Below are 19,716 nucleotides of genomic sequence, written 5' to 3' on the forward strand. Positions count from 1 at the left end.
TTAAGATTCTGTTTGTAATTATAAATAGAAAAAGTTTACATTTTAACCAAGTTGTAAGTCTAGACTCATTAGTTTGGTTTACATTCATGAAATTAACCACACAGTTGTTTGCAAGCCCACAGCTTCTGGTGGGCTGTACTGTTGTAGTTGGCTTGTGTCATTGTGCTGCAAGCTTGGAGTTTTCTTTGTGTATTTGTCTTACTGTTGTCACCATCTCTCTTATTCAAAATAGGGAGTTTTGGAGGGACAAATTAACTTAAGAATAAACTAATTCTTATTCAAAACAAGAAGCATTAAATAAAAACTTCCTTTTGATTCCATTGCACTTCAGTTTCATTGCTTTGGAGTTAAGGGACCGGTATGAATCCAAAGTCTTGCAATTGTTGTCTCAGGGCAAATAATAGTTGTTAATGCAGGAAATATGTGTTGTCTATCTATACTATATATATGCTATATGCAGTTGCATATGCTAGTATCTTGATTTCTAAGTATACTTGAAGGTTTTTCGTGTCTGCTAAGCAGATGAAGATGGAAGCACACAATGTCATCTCTGAAATATGACACATTCACTGATGTTATTTTCAAGTGAGGATTCTTATTCACATAGTTGTACAAATTTGTGTGCTAGTGGATGAAATGCATTACAGCAGGTTTTATCTTTCCTCCCAACCCTCCCAAAGTTGCTGCTGAAATAAATTAATATTTTTCGTGAAATCATAAGAATTGAATACGTCAGGCAACATACAGATAACAAAAGCTATTTGTGCATATGTACCTAAAAATTGTGCCTAAAATACTTATCTGTGTTTCTTAATTCCTAGATACAAGATTCTGCTACCCTAGACATAGAAAGAGCAAACAAAGAAATTGAAATGCTTCGGAAGCAATATGAGGCAATGTCACAAGAACTAAAGGAAGCTGTCCAGGAAGCAGAAGTAGCCAAGTGTAGGAGGGATTGGGCCTTTCAAGAGCGGGATAAGATTGTTGCAGAAAGGGAAAGCATACGGTAAACAACTGCTAGATGATACCTAAGTGATCTCTGTAACACCTGGTACACAGTTGATTCAGTTCTAGGGTGGCTGGATTTTGCCAGCACTTCCTCTGCATTAGCTATCACACGGTAACTTTTTAAAAAATGTTGAGGGCACCTTACAAGATCTTTGTCGTTTTCTGTGCTATCGTAACCAAAATGTCTCTAGTAAATACCCTTAAGACTAACAGCACTGCTGTGTAGGAACAGCCAATTGTGCAGTCTTTCAGGCATGCTATACTAATAATGCTGCTGTAGCTCTAGTCCTGCGCATGATTCTTTGCCTATGGGGACATGCATAAAAAGTATCCAATGTATTTGCTACTAAATATATCTAAGGAACTAAGAAAAATACTTAAATAAGTTTGGGTTTTTTCTGCTAATTTAAAGATAAGTAGAAATAAGGATTTGAAAGGGATGAAGGGATGAAAAAATAAGACCTAGCATATGTCATTTTTTCTTCCTTATCCTTTTTTGTTTTGCAGACAGAAACCTTTTGAAACTGCTCTTTGAAATTTTATGTTAACTGTACAGTGTGGTAAAACCAGTTTACTTTAATAGGGCTTTAAGTAACTAGATTGAAACCTTTTTTCTTTTGAAGAACTTTGTGTGACAACTTAAGGAGGGAGAGAGACCGAGCTGTGAGTGACTTGGCTGAAGCTCTTCGCAACCTGGATGACATGAGAAAGCAGAAAAATGATGCTGTTCGTGAGCTGAAGGAACTGAAGTATGTTAGAGAAATGACCAAAATGCATTAAAGTTTGTGATGCAAACTTTGTTTTGTTAGCTGTGTTCTTAAGAGAACCATGTGTTGTTGCAGCTGTAGGCAGCAGGCATTCATGTTATTGTGTGTAGAAGCATTGCCTAAATTATTAGTTATCATGGAAATTATTATGCTGGACAGTATCTGTTTTATCTTATTAATGAGACTCATAGTGTAAGCTTTATGCTGTGGAGATACGCTTAAGCAATATTTGGATCTTTTCACTGAAATCATATTAACTGCAGCTTAATAGTTCCTCTCAACTGTTTACTCACTGGTTTATGTGAGAGGTTTTGCCATTGGTATTTATCATGCCCTACATACTGATGAAGCTCATCTGAGGGTAAATGTATTTTGGAAGATGTGAGAAACCTAGTTGTGCACTTAGTCATGTAAAAATATTGCAAAAATGTAAGACTATGTTAAGACAGTATATAGAAATGGAAAGATAATTTGATAGCAGACCAAGAATATTGGAAAGACAGAAGCCAAAGGAAATTTTTGACAGCTTGGATTTTGCATTTAGCAAACCAAATACAATATCCATGACCATCTTAACATTGTTTTTCAGTTGATTTAAAAGGGGGTTGTCTGTGTCTGCAAGTAATAATTTTCTTTGCCTAGGGAAAAGATGGAAAATCAGTTGGAAAAGGAGGCCAGATTTCGTCAACTGATGGCCCATAGTTCCCATGACTCAGCCATAGATACAGATTCTCTGGAATGGGAAACAGAAGTGGTAGAATTTGAAAAAGACAGAGTAAGTAAAATGATACACTGCATTGTCTTGCGTATTGGATAGCTCTGAAGCCAGTTATAATCTTTAAATACTAGTTAAGATTAAAAATATGGTTTTGGTCTTTTTCGTTCTTTGTTGTTTGACAAAAAACCTTGTAGGTGCACATGGAGGCAGCAAGTGCAGTTACGGCAACATGGAAGTAATTGATAAAACCAAGCTGTTATATACAAGCTTTATCCTTTTCTTCGTATGCAGTATAAATAAAAATAGTTCCTACATCTAATGTTGCATGGTACCCAGGTCCGTGTGGTATAGTGGTCTTTACGTTTGTGATTCAGTGCAGATGTGGCAGTGCTAAGGTGGCCAAAACTTGAAACGTGAAGGAAACAGTGATATTAGAGGCCAATCTTTTACTGGCAACAACCCTTAAAATTTATACATAAAATAGTTAATGTTTTACACTAAGCTCTTTCTCCTACTTCTGCTCAAATCTGCTGGTTAGAAATTTTAAAGTATTGAAAGTACTTACTCATGGTGAATGTGTATTTTAGGGCAACGTTACTGTTCAGTTTGAAAATCTGGGATGAAAGGAGATGCTAATCTCTTGCTTGTCTGTAGAGGAAATTAAATCTCTTTTCTATTTTGGCATAATCAGTAAGGTTCTTAAGTTTAGCAATCCAGATAACCTCTACTTCTTCTTGTCCTAGTAGTATTTTTCTCTGTATAATTTCACTTTTTTTCATTGTAGTCTAAAATTTTTAATTTACTGCAGTGTATGTAATTCTTGAATGCTCTTCTATGTGATATGTTTGGTTGGTACATCCCATGTACCAATGGCAACTTTTTTGAACACATAAAATACACAGGTAGTCTTCCACCTGTGTGATTCATTTACAATATCTTCTGTATATTCCAGAATTTCTTTGTCTTTCCTGAATGACAAACTTCAGTGATTAAATTATGTCGAGTTAAATCCCTTTTAATTTACTGCAGTATTCAGGGGTCATCTTATTTTACACTCTTCCAATCTGTCTGAGTTCTGACAATGTATCCCTACAAAATCCCTAATATGTTTCTTTTTTGACACAAAAATGTAATTTAGTATTATTATATTTTGAAATATATATTGAAAAGATAAGATGAACTGAGTACCAGTGTTGATCCATCAGAATCACCATCTGTAAATTCTTCCCTTTGACCAAGCTGGTTCAGCACTTCTGATCAGCTCCATCAGTTTTGTTCCTTGCCATCTCCTCTGTTTTAACTGATAACTAATAACTTGTTGCTTTTCCATTGTCTGTTAAATTAATTACTAAGTCTAGCATATGATGTGCCTGTGCTAAACAACATTGCGGCATGATGAATTTTCCAGTCATGTGTAGCTATTCAGTTTTTCTTCAAAGAATGCTCTACATGTTTGCATCACCAAGATCAAATATGTGCACTTTGTCACACTTTTTTGAATGTGTTTCACTTTTTTAAACATAGGGATTACACTTGCAGCTATCAAATTATAGTAATAACACTGTGCCAACCTTGTTCAAATACAGAGAAAAATCTTTGCTGACCTAGCAGCATTTGAATTCCAGGGTCAAGATTATGGAGTTTAATACATTTCAGTAGTTTTATTTTTGCTTAAACTTCACCTGTGTGATTAAACTTGTGTTATACACAATCACTTAGCTCAAAACTAAGAGAAATAATACTTGCTTTTCAACTCGGATGCTGTGTAATGATACTGTGGTCTCTATTTGATCCTTATTTTGTGGCAGCCTCATGCTCTTCCCTATGGCATTTTTGTCTTACATAGGACATTTGGAAGAATCATAAGGATTTTAATTTTCTTTTTTCAGCTTTAGCTCAATTTATTTTCTGGTAAATTGTGATATTTTTGCATGCTTTATCTTCAGCTTTTATCAGGCACCTTTTATACTCCCTGAAGACATTATGCTCTTCTGATATTGAGGGGTTAACTTGAGCTGTACTTACACATCTACTTTAGACTCTAGTTAGTTTTTCATGTTAGCTTTTAAACTTAGAGTACCATCACCCTTCATTATGCTGAGAGGGTTGATCCAGTAGACAGCTTCAAGCAGAGTTCTCTAATTTTTAGAAGTGTACTATTTAACTGTGAAAATAGCAATAATAATTCAGTTTGTGGTCAGTTGATACCAATTTACTATTTTGTGGGTCGGTTTTTTTCTTTCATTATTATTTACCAAAGCAAGCACTACATTAAGCTTTCCCTGTTTTGTTCAATGACCGATCTCTTTAAGATTTTCATAATTTTTCGCATCAAGAATGATCTAGTTTGGGTGAGGCTTGGTAGAATATCACCTCTAAATCTGTGTTTAGAGATGGTCCCCCATAATGTTAGAGCTGTCTTCCCTGTTTACGTCTGGTCTCTAGTCATACCACAGCAGAGGTCTGCCTGAGTTCACCACTAACACACAATGCTGTTTCCTTACCTTGGTGGTTGTTTTTTTCCCCCATTCTTGGGAAACATGTCCTTGTTTGTTACTACACAACCAATACAACAGGTATTATTACCAACCTTACAACAGGTTATATGAGTCTGAATGGGCTTTTTCACATGCTTAGCTGCTTTTCTGTTCCTCTTTGGTGAAGTTCCCCATTTGTATTGTTTAAGCCGTAATCTGAGAGAGAAGGATCATTCTAATACCAGAAGACTAATGGAAATGGGAGTTTATATATTTACATACAAAAAAGTAAAACCTTACCTGATGCAGGAGCCCTATAAATAGAAGTACATAGCACAAACATGCAGTAACGCCTCTTGGTAACACTGTTTGCCAGTGCAGTGGAATCACTTGTTATTACTATTCACTAGGATGATATGGACTTGAAAGCACTTGGTTTTGATGTGGCAGAAGGTGTGAATGAGCCGTACCTCCCTGGAGACTGCGGGATCTTCGTTACCAAAGTAGACAAAGGAAGTATTGCTGATGGTCGGTTAAGGTAGGCTTTGACTTTAGAAGATAACTTATGGTTTTTTGATCATAACAAACTAAATCTGAGCATGTTGGAAATTGTCATCTTTATTTTCATTATTTGAAGTTTTTTTCTTTATCATTTTCTGTGTGTCTGTTATTCATGTTGTTTGGGAAATCACACTGAGAAGACCGATGCCTAAAAGTATTACAGAAATTAAACACTGTTTGACTCAGCGCTCAAAACCCAAAACAATTTGAAATGTTCTTTTGTTGCACTGTGCCCTGTTTACTCCATTAGTATAATCTCCTCAAACCTATATCTATTTATTTAAATTTTGGGCAAGACATGAGGGTGAGTTATTGAGGGAGAGCAAGAGAAAAGCAGAGTAGAGCAAGGGATCATATGGAACTCTCTGCAATTCTTGGTGTTGATAGAAGCTTTTTAGTAATTCCTCTCAGTACAAAGCATTGCTTTTAAACAAGAAGTAGTAATTAGCGATTTAAGGATATACTTTTCCTGGTGAAGGGCAGACTAGCAGTTCACGTTTTCATTTAGCTGCTATTTAATGCTTTTTCAGGAATGGATAACTCCAGATAATGAAGGATGATTTTGTTGAGATCAGCTCTGTTGCATGCCTTTTCATGGAACATTATTCATGTGGTGTGTCCAGCAAAGTGTGCTTGTAACTGACCTACCTAATTCTGTATATCTACCAGAGTGAATGATTGGCTACTGAAGATAAATGATGTGGATCTTACCAATAAGGATAAAAAGCAAGTCATAAAAGCTGTTCTGAATGGAGGAGGTGTTATTAATATGGTGGTTCGAAGAAGGAAGTCTTTAGGTGGGCGAGTGATAACACCTCTTCACATCAATGTTTCTGGACATAAAGGTAATGACTAAAAAGGATGGGTGTAAATGGCACATGTTTGTTCAGCCAAATAAGGCTTGGCATAATGGTATATGTTCTCTGAGCCTCTGCTTAAATCACATTTACATGTTAATGGCCTCCTAGAGGGGAGTTTACATATTTTTTTAAGCAAACCAAGAATGCTGTTATTGATAATAGCTTCATCTTGTAACTACAGGTGTTCTTTTTGTCCTTGGGTGGGTTTTAGTTGATTCTTTTTTTAAATACTTGTCTCTAGTTGGCTGCCTGTTCAGAATGTTCGTGGGAGTGTAAACAAGTCTGTTAAACCTAGTTGCCCCATATTTGTGTGACTATATTAATTTTTGGGATATTGAAAATCCTTGTTTTCTCTCGTCTTGTTATTTCTTTAAAACGGCTTTCAGAAACTGTGATTCAGCTAGTTTGGTAGCCATATTTCTTTTTTGTGCAGGCAGGTTAGACATTCCATTTAAGCAATATATTTGAATTGGTGAATCAAATTCTTCTTTATCTATTTCAGATAGTGGGGTCAGTCTAGAAAATGGAGTATTTGTTGCTGCTGTTGTGCCTGGAAGCCCAGCTGCCAAAGAGGGTTCTCTTACTGTGGGAGATAGAATAATTGCTGTAAGTCTTAAAAATCCATTTGTCTTTTTAAATTTGTATTTGTTTTGAAGTGTTATCATTGATGCTACTCTTTAAGATGACAAACATTCCAATTTTTACTTTCGCAACATTAAGTCCTTTTTGTGAATTCACTGGGTATTTATTCTAGAAGTTATTGTATGCTGAGTGATGAATATAATGTGCAGCTTATTTCCTGAGTTCATATGAGAATTTTTGTCAGAAGCATTAGCTTATTCTTCACACTTGGCTTTCATATAGATATAGATATGTATAGATATATATGTGTGCGTGTCTATATATATATATATATAAATATATATCTAATGATATGTGTCATTCTTATACTGACTAGGAAAGGTCAGTTCCAGAAAGGCATCCCTTCATTGGATGAGAGGTTCCTTGTCTTATAAATGTTGATATGTTGGTGCCACAGCTGTCACCTGTTCTGAGAAGGGATTCTGTCCCTGCTGCCTTTGCAGCCTTACAGGATGGGTGTGGTTTGTGCACTGTGAAGGGGGAGGTGGCTGCTGTTGGTACGATTGCACAGAGGGTGTTGTGAACTGGTGGTGTCCTCCTGTGTCCTTGCAGGAGTAGCAGATTTGACTTAGGAGTTGTCCATTCTCCACTCTTGAAAATGCACAAACATCAGCTAAACTTCAGTCACATATACATGTGTAGCCTAGTGTTTTCCCTGTCTCAGAGATCATCTACCTTAAATCCTCCTTACCTATTACCTTTGATTTACAGATGTCTGTTGTGGTTTCTTTTGTCTGCAGATCAATGGCATTGCACTAGATAATAAGTCACTCACTGAATGTGAAGCTCTGCTACGAAACTGTAGGGATTCCCTTACTCTGTCACTCATGAAGGTGAGTAGCAGAAGCTAAATTTGCAGAATTCTCTTGAACTTATGCAGAGTTATTGTAGTTGTTCAAGGAGGAGTATATACAAATAAATTAGTATATCAAAATGGGAAGGAGACAACCATCTGGAGGCATTTCTCTGGTCGTACACTTCCTCAACAGTTATTTCCAAATAAGGCTCTTGTGCCATCCAGTAGGAAATGAGACTTACTGTCTTCTTTCCCATTTGTTTGGTGGTTACATGAAATGAGTGCTACCATAGTTGCTTGCTGCCTCTTGGGTTTTGCTTCAGAGCTGCAGCACTTCTGTATGTGAAAGATAAACTGCCTGCTGACTAAAGCAAGTTAGCTTTTAGTCAGGAGGGAGCTGTGCAGAAAACTGAACTCTTGCTATCATGAAGATTAAGTACAAGGCTTTGATTTTCAGGCTTATTTCTATGAAATAGTTATTCTGTTTTGCTATTTGAGTTTAGAATCTCATTATTCTGGGCATGTTAGATGGATTTTGAATCATCATTTCAGCACAAGAGAGCTTGAGGTTTTAAGAACGTAAGAAGATTATGTGTTTGAGGGGAAGTGGGCAATGAAAGTTATCTTATTGGCATCACTTATCAGAGGCTGAAGTAGAATGCAGGGCCCTTCACTTTTAATTGAGTACTTTTGCCACCATGTGGAGTTGCCCTTTTGGAATTGTTCTGAAAATCTTACAAAAATTTTTCTAGCTTCATGTCATCTCATCTTCTTTGAACTGTAAGATATTACTAAGTGTATATTCAGGTATAGATAAATCAAGGAGGCTAGGATGTGACTCATACTTATCAGAAATCAGCCACAATAATAAGGTGATCACATGTGGTTTTTGTTTTACAAGTGTATATTCAAAAATAAATATAAAATATATATACCAAGTGTATATTCAAAGATAAATCAAGGAGGCTAGGATATGACTCATACTTATCAGAAATCAGCCACAATAATAAGGTGATCACATGTGGTTTTTGTTTTAGGTTTTTCCTCAGAGTTCATCTTGGAGTGGTCAAAATATATTTGAAAATTTGAAGGACCCAGAAAAAATATCAAACTGTAGAGTTCATGCATCAGAGATACAAGCACAAAATAAAAGAAATCTGAAACTCAACAGCTCAACCCAGACCGACATTTTCAATCCAGACATCATGGATGGCAAGAAGGAGCAGAGCGATCAGGGCAGCACTTCATTTTGTGATCACAAACCTTTCCCTAGTAACACATTACGAGTTGACTCTCGTAGGAACACAGTGCACAGTTGCCATAGTAATTCAGAACACAGTCTCAGCTCCTTCAGCCCAGAGACATATGGGGACCAAGGCTATGGAGCTGTTGACTTGGACAACAGGAGGTTGCCTTACGAACCGACAGGAACTGACTGTGTGATGGTTGAGACAGCGTTTGACAAAGGGCATGGAACTAAGCATAGCGGTGGTACCTGGCCAAAAGTCATGGTTAATATCTCGGCCGCAGAAACGGAAAAGTTCTCTGTGTATAAAAAGCCAAAACAAAGGAAATCTATCTTTGACCCTGATACTTTCAAAAGGCCACCAACTCCTCCCAAACTGGACTACCTTTCCCCTAATCAGGTGACAGGCCATTCACCCCAGCCATCAAAAGCTGAAGTGGCTTCAACTCCTCCAACTCCTCCTAAGAGAAGTGACTCCATCAAATTTAAACATAAACAGCAGGCAAGCTCTGCGTCAGAGTCTACAGTAACAACGGGATCCCCACCCACCAGCCCAGCCACTGCCCAAGCTCCAGTTTCCTTGGCACTTAAACAGGATTCTGCTACTCTCAAGGGGCGCAGCAGGAATGCTGGGCATTATTATCGGGAGGAGGGAATTGACTGCACTCACCTATCTTCAAGGAAATCCTGTGAAGATGACATTGGCTTTCAAAGAGTTGAAGAGCCAGAGATCAAAAGACCGCGGCCAAAATCGGCTCCTGCTCTGAGGCATAAAATGACCCCTGTGCCCATTCCTAATCCTGCACTTCAGGTAGAACGTTGGTATATTGAAGCACAAAACTAGAAACCTTGAACTGTATTAGTAGTGTGGTGTTGGGTGCCTAGTTATGTACCAGAGCAGGAGAAGCATAGCCCATCCCCAGAATTCAGGTCCTCTGAACTCAGGCTCTGTTGGCACTTGGCAGTATCACAAAATACAAAACCAGTATATGTGGAGTTCCAGTATTTAACAGGCAGTGGTGGCCACCAAACAGAAAGATAGTGTTCTGCTTGGCTTGGCTGCCACACCTTAATGCTGCTTGTTGGAGCATCTGGGCTCTTGTATGTTTTTGACAACATGAAAAGACAGAAATAAAAACCATGAAACATCAGCTTTAGAAAAACTGAAAGCAGGGTTTCTGAAATTTTTCTAAGTCAGATTGGTTGTCCAGGTCACTGTACAATTCAATGGACAAAGGTGTACCACCCATAGTGTTGGTTTTTTTTAAGTCTTTTGATGTGTCAAAATAGTTTTGTACATCTTATCTGAAATTCAAAGGCCCATTGCACTATAAGGCCCATTGCACTATAAAGGTGAATTGTTTATTAGAATATGATGCATGTTCAACATCAGCATATAATTTGTTAGAATAAACAGTCCTGCCAAGAAAAAGGTGGGCCATGTCTTGACAGAGTGGATGGAAGGAAAATGTTTTGTGCTCTGGAAAGGACCTTTTTAGATGAGTGCATTATATAAAGCGACATAATCAATAATGTTATTTCAGGTCCACTGCCTCAGATTTGCTCAGCTGGCAGATAGAGATTTTTTTAATTTTCCAAATGAAAACAGAAGTTTATAGAAGTGTTTTTGGTTTTTTTTTTTAATGTAAAATTTAATTTAACTTAGAATTTAATGTTCTTTTCCCTTACTTGTTTATACCTGGGTAATCCCACCCTGTTCAAAGAGTTTTGTACAGATGGCAGAGCTGAACTGGAAGCAGTGCAGGATTAGAGCCATATCCTGCAAAAGTACTGGTGTAAGAGAACACCTGGCAGGTTTTCATGCCTTTTTTTTTTTTGGTCTGCTTCCATTTCGTTTTGTCTACTTCCATTCCTTATGCATTCCAAACATTTTTAGGGAAAAATAGTTACGGAGAGCTTTAGGCCTCTGTGTAAGCACTGGTCTCCAAAAAATGAAAACATACCTCCCAGCACAATCAAAAAAACCATTGTCCATAGTAGCTACTGTGAAGAACATTAACTCTGTCCCAGCCAAAACCAGCACAACAAATGACTGAAAAGCGTAAGAGTTTAATTTTGTAGCTGTAATCAGCAGATTTGGTCTGAAGAGCAGTACGGCTGAGAGGAAGGTCACAGGAACTGCACTGCACGAAGTGAAGGAGGGGGAATGTTGTCATGTCCTATTTTAGCATGTGTGTAAACAAGAAAACAAGATCAAGATACTGAACACATTTGAAGAGGGGGTGTTTGCTTTATATAGAATATCAAGTTGATCCATTAGCACTGATAGTCCCGTTCTTCATTGTAGTGCATTGTCATGGGCATATGCACCACCCTGGTTATAATTGTAGTAATATTTGCATAGTGAGGAAAGAGTTGCCAATTGTGACAAGAACACATGTAGGTGGGGACTTAGGCCCAGGAGATTTGTTAGCTGGAACAGAGTGGGTGGTTTTGGCACTCACTGTTGGGGAGACCAAAGGGTATTTGGGGATATGTTGTGGTTGCTTCGATGTGCTGCCCAAGCTGCGTTACAGGTGGCAAGTAGGTGTTGGTTTGAGGTAAAGAAGAAAATTATATAATAGAATTACAATGGCTTTTTTTTGGTTTTCCTTTTTAAGGTTACTTTGTTAATTTTTGTTTCTAGGATTAAATTAAAACTGGATTCTATGGTGCTTTTTTATTTTTCTTCTCTTTCCTCTGTCCACCCAGAAAACAGGCAGAGCTTTGTAGCTCTAAGTTGTTGGCCAGAGAGCGCAAGTGATACTGTGCCTCAAAATGTGGGCATCAGTCACTCTGAAACTTATTTTCTGGTGGAATTGCCCCTGTCTGTTGCAACTACATCAGGGTGTTTGTGACAGTAGTGCCCAGTCTGCATGCAGTCGCCTCTGAAGTAGTATTTGTAATGGCAAAATATAGTGTAGTTTAAATTTGTAGCCATATTGGGTGTTGTCATTTTACTTAGATGTGTATATACACGGTTAATTTTGTGTACTTTGATAAGTTGATAAATTTAGGCATGCTTTAATTCCTGAATAGTAGGTGGAACAATTACTAGTGCAGACGTGAAAATGATCAAGTACTGGTTCTAAGAACGCACCTCTGCCTTTTAGTCTTTGTGCTCCCAGTAATTCTTCATCTAATTAAAATACTGCTATCGTAAAAAAACTGTAAGTACATTTTCAATAATTTTTCACTTCTTAAACACATCAGTCACATATTTTGCATTGTACATTTCAAATATGTGAATGCTATGTGCTGAGCCCTGCACTTGCAGCTCTTCTGCATCACTGTCAATCTCTGAGCTATTCTTATATGTTCTCAATTTACCAGTGTCTACTTGTTATATACGGAAAAGTTGTGAGGTTCTAAAACCTGAATTGCTTGTTGAAGAGAGGTTACTCTACATGTGTTTGGAAATACAGACTTAGAGGAAAATGCTTTCTGGCTTTTTAGCCAGATTTTCTATAATAAACACTTGGAACAATAGCAGCTGAAATACCCTGTGAAAGTAGTATTTTAAAGGAGAAATGTGACTGGGTGCTGGGTGTTTTATTGATGCTAAAGGTATCAGTTAAATTGCAAATACTGGCCTAAGAAGATTACAAAGTAATAATAAATAGTAACAAAGTTTGATGGAATAAAAATAGATAGAAGGACATTGAAAGGCAAATGTCTATGAAGTTCTGTGGTGGCACATTCTGTAACAGATACTGGAAAGTTTGATGTTGCTTTTTGTTCCACAGTTTGGCTGGTTTACTCTTTTGAATCTCCAACTTCCTGTAATTCAGTTTCTGTGTTCTTGTAGGTGCAGAAATATGCTCCAGCTAGTGAGGAGCATCTGTCTCCAGAGCTACAGGAATGGGCACCATATTCCCCCAAACGTTCTGCTAGGCACAGCGATGGCTTTGTGCCTGCTGCCTTATACCCTGGTAGCATGCCAGCAGGTGAGTGACAGAACTCCAGACTGCTTTCTAGGAAAGCCCCAAGGCACTTGTCCACATTGAACAATACTAGGGATTAGTCCTGCTAAGTAGAGAAGAAACTCACAAAACCTGTTTCCATGGTCTGTTGTACTCTGAACATGGTGTGCTCAGCTTTTGGACTGTAAAGAAGTGAAGCCTCATTAAGAATCGCTAAGGAAGCTGAGCAAGTTCTAGCTGAAGGATTTGTGTTTCATCAGTTTCCGTGCAGAGGAGTTCTCAATACATTGGTGCAGAACAAGGTGTAGCCTGTCCTTTAGGAGGAAAAATAAGATTATCAGTGTTTTTGAAAGTAAATTAAGGTACCCCAGGCTTTAGCTGCTTTATTTTTGAAATTCTTCCAAGGAAATACATCTGATATTCAGGAAGTGAAACATTAAGTTCTACCTGTTGGAAGCATTTGGGGTATCTGATGTTGAGTGCCCAATCTGCTTGTGATCTTAATTGAAGTGAAAGGTTAAATGTGAGTGTGTTTGAGATATTAAGATACTAAAGAGGAGACTCAAAATAAGCTCAGTATATATTAGTATAATCAGGTGGAACATAAAACAGCATTTTGTCTCAGTTGATACAACAGTTTTTGGTATTGAAGTTCATGTTAGCAGGTTTTGGATTGACACTGACTAAACTGAGTGCTTAAGGAGGTAATTAGGACATTGTATGCTAGTTAATTTGTAATAGTCAAGAAGCATTTGGTAAATATGTTGTTAGATAACTCAGTCTTTAGTGTCTAGTTTTAGGTTTCAGTTTTCAGTAGTTGTATATTAAATTTCAAATCAGGTGATACTGATTTTTATGAGTTTATCTTCTTTTCTTGTGAAGCCCCCAAATTCCTGTAAGTTTTAGAAGTTACTTGAAGATTTTATTCTTACTGGGGAACATGAAGGTAATAATCTGTGTATCTGGAACAATGGACAGCTTCAAGCAATGGTGCCCAAATCAGTTGAAAAGACATGCTCAAGAGTCACTCAGACCAAGAAGCTTTTGCTCTTCTTTGGTTTCTTTTACTCTCCTCTCACTTTCTCTCTTAATTGCAGTAGAAATCGTATTAAAAGTATTATTTCTAACCTTGTAGTTAACTTTTATCTTAGCATGATACTTTTGCACAATAACTGAGTCAAGTCAAATCTACTTTAGACAATATTAGACAATAGGAGTTTGTCTTGAAATTTTTGCTACTGTGTTCTATGCTACCAAGTCATTTAAGAGGAAATACGAAGTTTGACTTCAGTTTAGTATTGAAGGATGAATATACTTTAAAAAGCAGCTTGAGTAATAAATTTCAGGAATAAGTGCTAGAATTTGAAGTCACAATAGAACTGGGACTCTTTGAGGCAGCAAAAGAGAGGAACCAGAATAATTATAGCTGCAGTCAGTGCGAGTGCCAAATAAAATCTTTCATGCTGGTTGGATGACTTAAGTTCTTAATTTCTATTCCTGGTTAAAAAATTTCTGTACTTGAAAACAGAAAATCTTTTATTTACTAGCACTTATTAAAATCATATGCTGTGAATTACTTCATTTTTGGTAATATAGTCCACTTTATTACGACTCATTACAGAATTATAAAGATGATTTTAAACATGGATGTATTATCAAAAAGGTGTCGTATGGTGCTTAATAATGTATTTGTATACTAACGTTTTTATTTATCATACATGTAAATGTTAAGCTATATAATTACAACATATTAAGGTAGATTTTAAATCTGGACTTTATATGCTAATAATGTTGATAAGAATATGCTTATATCATTGAAGCAGGGACAGTACCAAGAAGCTTAGCACCGTGTCCTGCAGTGACTGCTGTCATGAGAAATCCAATCTATACTGCCTGGAGCCATAGAGTTCACACCAGCAATTGCCCATCAGTTGCCAGCCAAATATGTCATCAGCATCTGCATCCCAGGTGCCTTAAAATTTATGTCTCCCTAAACTTTTGTTTTCATTAGGGTAAAATTGCTTCTAGTAGTTTGGTAGAGTGCAGAGTGAAACATGCACTTTGCTGTGTGTTATTTTGATCCAGTGGTCTCAAAACCATTACGGCATATGAATGATGTGCCAGTTGCTTTCATGTCTTGCAGTAACTGGTGGATTAGGTTTTCCTCTGCCCCGCTGACTGATATTGACAAAGAAATTAATTCATTTAATTAACTAATTTCTAATTTTTTTTTCTTTTCACTGCCAAATCAAACAAAGCTTTTTTCTGTTTTATAGTACTTCAAGGCTATTTTTCTTCTGGCTTCTAATAATTCATAAAATGATGGGACAATGTGGAAGTGAAAATGAGAGAAGCATTCACTTTATTCAGTATATGGGCTAACCAAAATTTTTTATTGGTCAGTTTTTGTTTGCTGAGGTTCTTTGCCCAGCTCTAACTGTTGCCCTATTCTGCTTTTCTTTTGGTGTAGTTCCCAGCATCAAGGTCGCCTGAGTTTGGACCTAAGTCATAAACACTCCAATGACTACTCTGAAAATTCACGTACAAGAGCATCTCATGGCTCAAATTCATTGCCATCTAGTGCCAGACTTGGTAACCAGCTTTTCTGAATTATTTTCTGTGGGACTCTTGTATATTGGAGAAAGTTATAAATGGAAAACTCCTAAAGTACTCTTGCTATGGGGTATTCATGGTTGGCAAAGCCTTAAAGGCTTCTGGTGTGCCTTTGCTTCATTTCTTGTGGGTTTATGACTAAAGGTGCTCCCTGGAAGTTGCTGTGTTTAATTTGTTCTTTACAGTCTCTTTGAAATGACACTTTGAAATCCCCTTTGTGTGCGGGATTCTCCTTTCCATGCCTGTTACTGTTTAAAAGTATCCTTAGAGAGATGGGACACAGGGCCAAAGGTTGAGTTCAATGAGCTGGCGAGAAGACAGGAAAGGAGAGAGGCCCTTGAACAAAAAGGCGAGGATGACTAATGGCCAAATATCAATTGCACTCATGGAAAATAAATTATACTTGTGTTTAGTTGATTGACATGGAAATATTTTTTTTTTATGCCTAGCCTAATGATACCAAAGCAAATGTATGCTTTGTAACAGTGACATTTTAATATTTTAGGTTTATTTAAATCTTAAATTATATAATAACTGGGGGTTTTATGTGTTTCTGTTCCTGTGTTCCATCAAAGATTGAGTAGAGCATGGTAGCTTTATAAGCACAGCAAAAAGGGGCATAACAATTTGCAGCCAGTATCAGTAATATTCATCCAAGCAGAATGTAATCAGAGTTGGAAATGCACTTTGCAAAGTCCCATGAGTTCTTAGTAAACAGAGGTGTTAGATTCCTGCTTAGACTTGGAGTAAAGTTTAATTTCGTAGGAAAATACTAAAAATATTTTTTCACACAAGAATGTACAGTGCATATATACTGTGTAGCTGCATTGTGTTCTGTTTATACTGACTGTAATCAAGATAATTTACTATAATTGTCATATTCACATTTATGAGGGTAATCATCAAAGCTTTTGCTTTGATCATTTAGAGGCCACTTTAATGCTCATTGAAGAAGTACAATCTAAATGCACTTTTTTGTTAATAGTAGTGCTTTTACTTTTGTCTTTTTAATTTTTCCTTGTTTTAAAAATAGGTTCTTCGAGTAACTTGCAGTATAGAACAGAACGAATTAAGATCCCTTTAACACCAAGATATCCAAGGTCCATGATGGGCTCTGATAGAGGTGAATTATTTAATAACTAATTTTAGTCATACTGTTTTCAGCATAACCAAAACAAAGCCCTTGCAGTTGTTAAATCAGGTTGTACCACAGTCTAAGTAGGACAATTTTATTAAGGTTACAAAATCTCCATTTTGCCAGAGAAATGTTAAAAAAGAGAAAAAAGTTTCTAGTGAAAGTTGTTTTTTCTGATGGTTGACTTGAGTACTGGCACACTGAGTAAAAGTAAAAATAAGCATTGCTGTATATTTTGTAGTTGTTGTTTCTTCTAGAATGATGCCTTGAAAATTTTAACAGTGAGCTGACATGTGGGGGGTTTTGTTGTTTCTTTAAGTATATTATTTGCTTACTGATCACTGATTGTAAATTATAGTTTGAAATGCAGTGAAAATATTTCAGTACTTCACTCAGAATTGCTTAGTGGAAGATGTTTAAAGACAAGCAGTAGTTGGAGTGCTGTAGAATCAGGAGTTTGCTGACAGCAATCAGCAACTCTTTGCTGCCATCATTGCTCAGATGATCTGCAGCTTTAATGTATTGTGTGCAGTGCTTTTCCTAACTGGGCCAATAAAGTTCTGAAAAATAGCTTTCTTTTGTGATTAATAATTTGAGGTTTATTTTCTGTAGCTTTTCAGAGGGAGCAAACTGTCAGGGCACTTGTTCTGTAGATTACTTAGAAAGGGTACAATCAAGGTAAAGATGCAATCTAAGTCATGTCAAGCTTGTTTGAAATTTCAGAGCTTTCCTGTCTCTTTGTAGGATGCATGCTTGACTTGTGTTATCTTTTTCAGGTGTCACATAATATACCTCTTATGTAAAGAGAAGGGCTGCACATAAATATTTTATTTGAAAACAAGCCTACATATTAGATTATCTTACTTCTTTCCTGTCTTTTATTTTTCTTTAACATGCTTTTCAGACATGCTCATGTTGTAGCTTGTCTGTAACCTTGTCTTCTGTTGAAAATGGCAGTAGTTTTTGCACTTGGAGAGGACAGGTTTAACACAGTCATTAAGGACAGTAAGTTTGCACAGTCTGAAATGAGTTGCCTGGTCTTCCTAAGCACCTTACCTGACTAATAGACAGTGATCAGTCAGTCCTCTTTCTTGTCTCAGATGTGTGTGGTGCCTTTCACTGTGTCTGGGTAGGTCTGCCAGCTGTGACAGATCCAGGACACTAAAACTCAACTGTTGCCTCTTCCTAGGCTCTTTGTCACACTCAGAATGTAGCAGTCCCAGCCTGATAACTCCTCCCCAGTCACCTCTTAACTTGGAAACATCCTCCTTCACCAGCAGCCAGTCTCAGAACTCCCTCTCTACATTACCTAGGATTTCCATTAGCCCCGTATCTGTCGGAGAACGTAGAAAAGATAGGTAAGGTCCCCATGTTTTTTATTTTTAATACCAATGTGTCTGAGGAAATTTTGTGTGTTTATTAGTCTGAAGGAATGTGAACATTTAATTTAAATGAAAAATAATGAGATGCAGAGGTGCATCTTAGGTCCTCTTTTTGAATGTTTTTTTCTTTAGAAAGTATGTAAGAGATCTTTATGGATTTTAAGAATAGGTGATTGCATAAAGGTTTTGTTTTTTCCATGTTAGACTAATGGTAACACCAAGTAAGAGCAGTTTAAACTGGAATATACCCTTTCAGTTTAACTACCTCACATCCTTATTTGTGATAGCCTTGTTCTGTACTCTAGAAATCTAAAGAAAATTAAGACCTAGTTACATCTGATCGCTAAATATCAGGTGCCTTAGCGTTGCAGACTATGTGCTCCAACCACTGTGCCTTGATTCCACTTAACCAGATAACATGAAAAATTGAGCACATAACTGTAGAAGAAGAGTACAGATGCAGTTTTACTGCAAACAGTACAGAAGATGTACAGATGTAATTTCACTGCTCTGACTGATCCCTTTGGCTGTACCTGGACCACTGCTAGTAATAGCATTCAGTATATGTGTAGGTGTTTGAAGAATTGGAATCTAATATGATAGCTTTCCTGAAGACATGTGCATTGTGTTTAATGACCTTATATCTCACGATGAATATTTCAGAGATATGTTGCTTATAGTATCAGTCCTGGACATCTGTTTTCATTTTATCATGATCTGGCTAGACTGAATATATTAAAAGGTTTACACAAATTCAAATCATAGAACAGTAGGACACAAATTTGAATCAGACTTTTATTTCCAATAAGGCAGCTAAATGCCATTCTGGCAGTGTAAAGGAGCTCTGATGTGTTGAAATAGATTAGATTTATGTCAAATTCAAGACCCCTTTGTATGCTTAATTTATGTAAAAACACTTACCATACAAGTGTGAATGATAAAATTATGAGGATATTCTGTATTTTAACTTTTCTGGTATTAATAAAAAGTTGTTCATAAAATGTTACATGAAACTTTTGTCTTGTTTGAAGAATTTGTGACTAAGTTATTGTAGCAATTATAGAATATCATGTATACAAAGAACAGCGTTATTTGAAAGGAAACGTAAAGAGGTTTTTTGTGTATTTACATTCTTTCTAACTTCAGCGTGACACTTGTACTACATGTACTCAACTTCTGTTCTCATGTAAATGTTCCTCTGATTGTCACTTGCAAATTCCAAGTGTCTTTTCTCTTTCACATGACTAATGATGTGAGTGTTCAGCTGAACAAGCTGAGTTTTGGCAGTCTGTATCTCTGTGTCTTTGAACACAAGATACACGTTCTGATCTCTGGGAAATAACAATTTTTTGTTAATGTTGATCATATTATTGAAGTACATCCAGGTTCCAGCTCCATCATTCTTAATGTGTGCTTATGTATAAGCTGTATTGACTTTCTAAAAAGAGTATGATTTTGAGGTTTGGTGGTGGGTTTTTAAAAGAAAACAAACTATTAAACAGTTCTCAGTTTAAGAAAGTAGCTAAATAGCTTAAATCTATCCTAAGAAATGTTTAAATTTTGGGGGGTTTTATAAGCTTTGTTTCCC

The 19,716-nt window shown here is 36.8% G+C and overlaps 1 protein-coding gene across 4 annotated transcripts in view; it reads left to right on the forward strand.

Moving 5' to 3' along the window:
* The window catches only part of DLG5 (discs large MAGUK scaffold protein 5), a 96,406-nt gene that overhangs the window by 61,863 nt on the left and 14,827 nt on the right, over window positions 1-19,716 (forward strand). For 2 of the 4 annotated variants that reach the window (XM_041404994.1, XM_041404996.1), the window contains exons 9-21: window positions 822-1,006; window positions 1,632-1,757; window positions 2,418-2,550; window positions 5,381-5,508; window positions 6,201-6,376; window positions 6,894-6,997; window positions 7,774-7,866; window positions 8,867-9,886; window positions 12,884-13,022; window positions 14,819-14,966; window positions 15,469-15,590; window positions 16,645-16,734; window positions 17,936-18,104. In XM_041404994.1, the coding sequence (XP_041260928.1) occupies window positions 822-1,006; window positions 1,632-1,757; window positions 2,418-2,550; window positions 5,381-5,508; window positions 6,201-6,376; window positions 6,894-6,997; window positions 7,774-7,866; window positions 8,867-9,886; window positions 12,884-13,022; window positions 14,819-14,966; window positions 15,469-15,590; window positions 16,645-16,734; window positions 17,936-18,104 (2,633 nt within the window). The remainder of the gene's footprint in view (window positions 1-821; window positions 1,007-1,631; window positions 1,758-2,417; window positions 2,551-5,380; window positions 5,509-6,200; window positions 6,377-6,893; window positions 6,998-7,773; window positions 7,867-8,866; window positions 9,887-12,883; window positions 13,023-14,818; window positions 14,967-15,468; window positions 15,591-16,644; window positions 16,735-17,935; window positions 18,105-19,716) is intronic. The other 2 variants (XM_041404995.1, XM_041404997.1) reach the window with 2 other exon arrangements.

The sequence above is a fragment of the Onychostruthus taczanowskii genome, unplaced genomic scaffold, assembly GCF_017590055.1.
Source record: "Onychostruthus taczanowskii isolate IOZ18803 unplaced genomic scaffold, ASM1759005v1 scaffold22, whole genome shotgun sequence".
NCBI lineage: Eukaryota > Metazoa > Chordata > Aves > Passeriformes > Passeridae > Onychostruthus > Onychostruthus taczanowskii.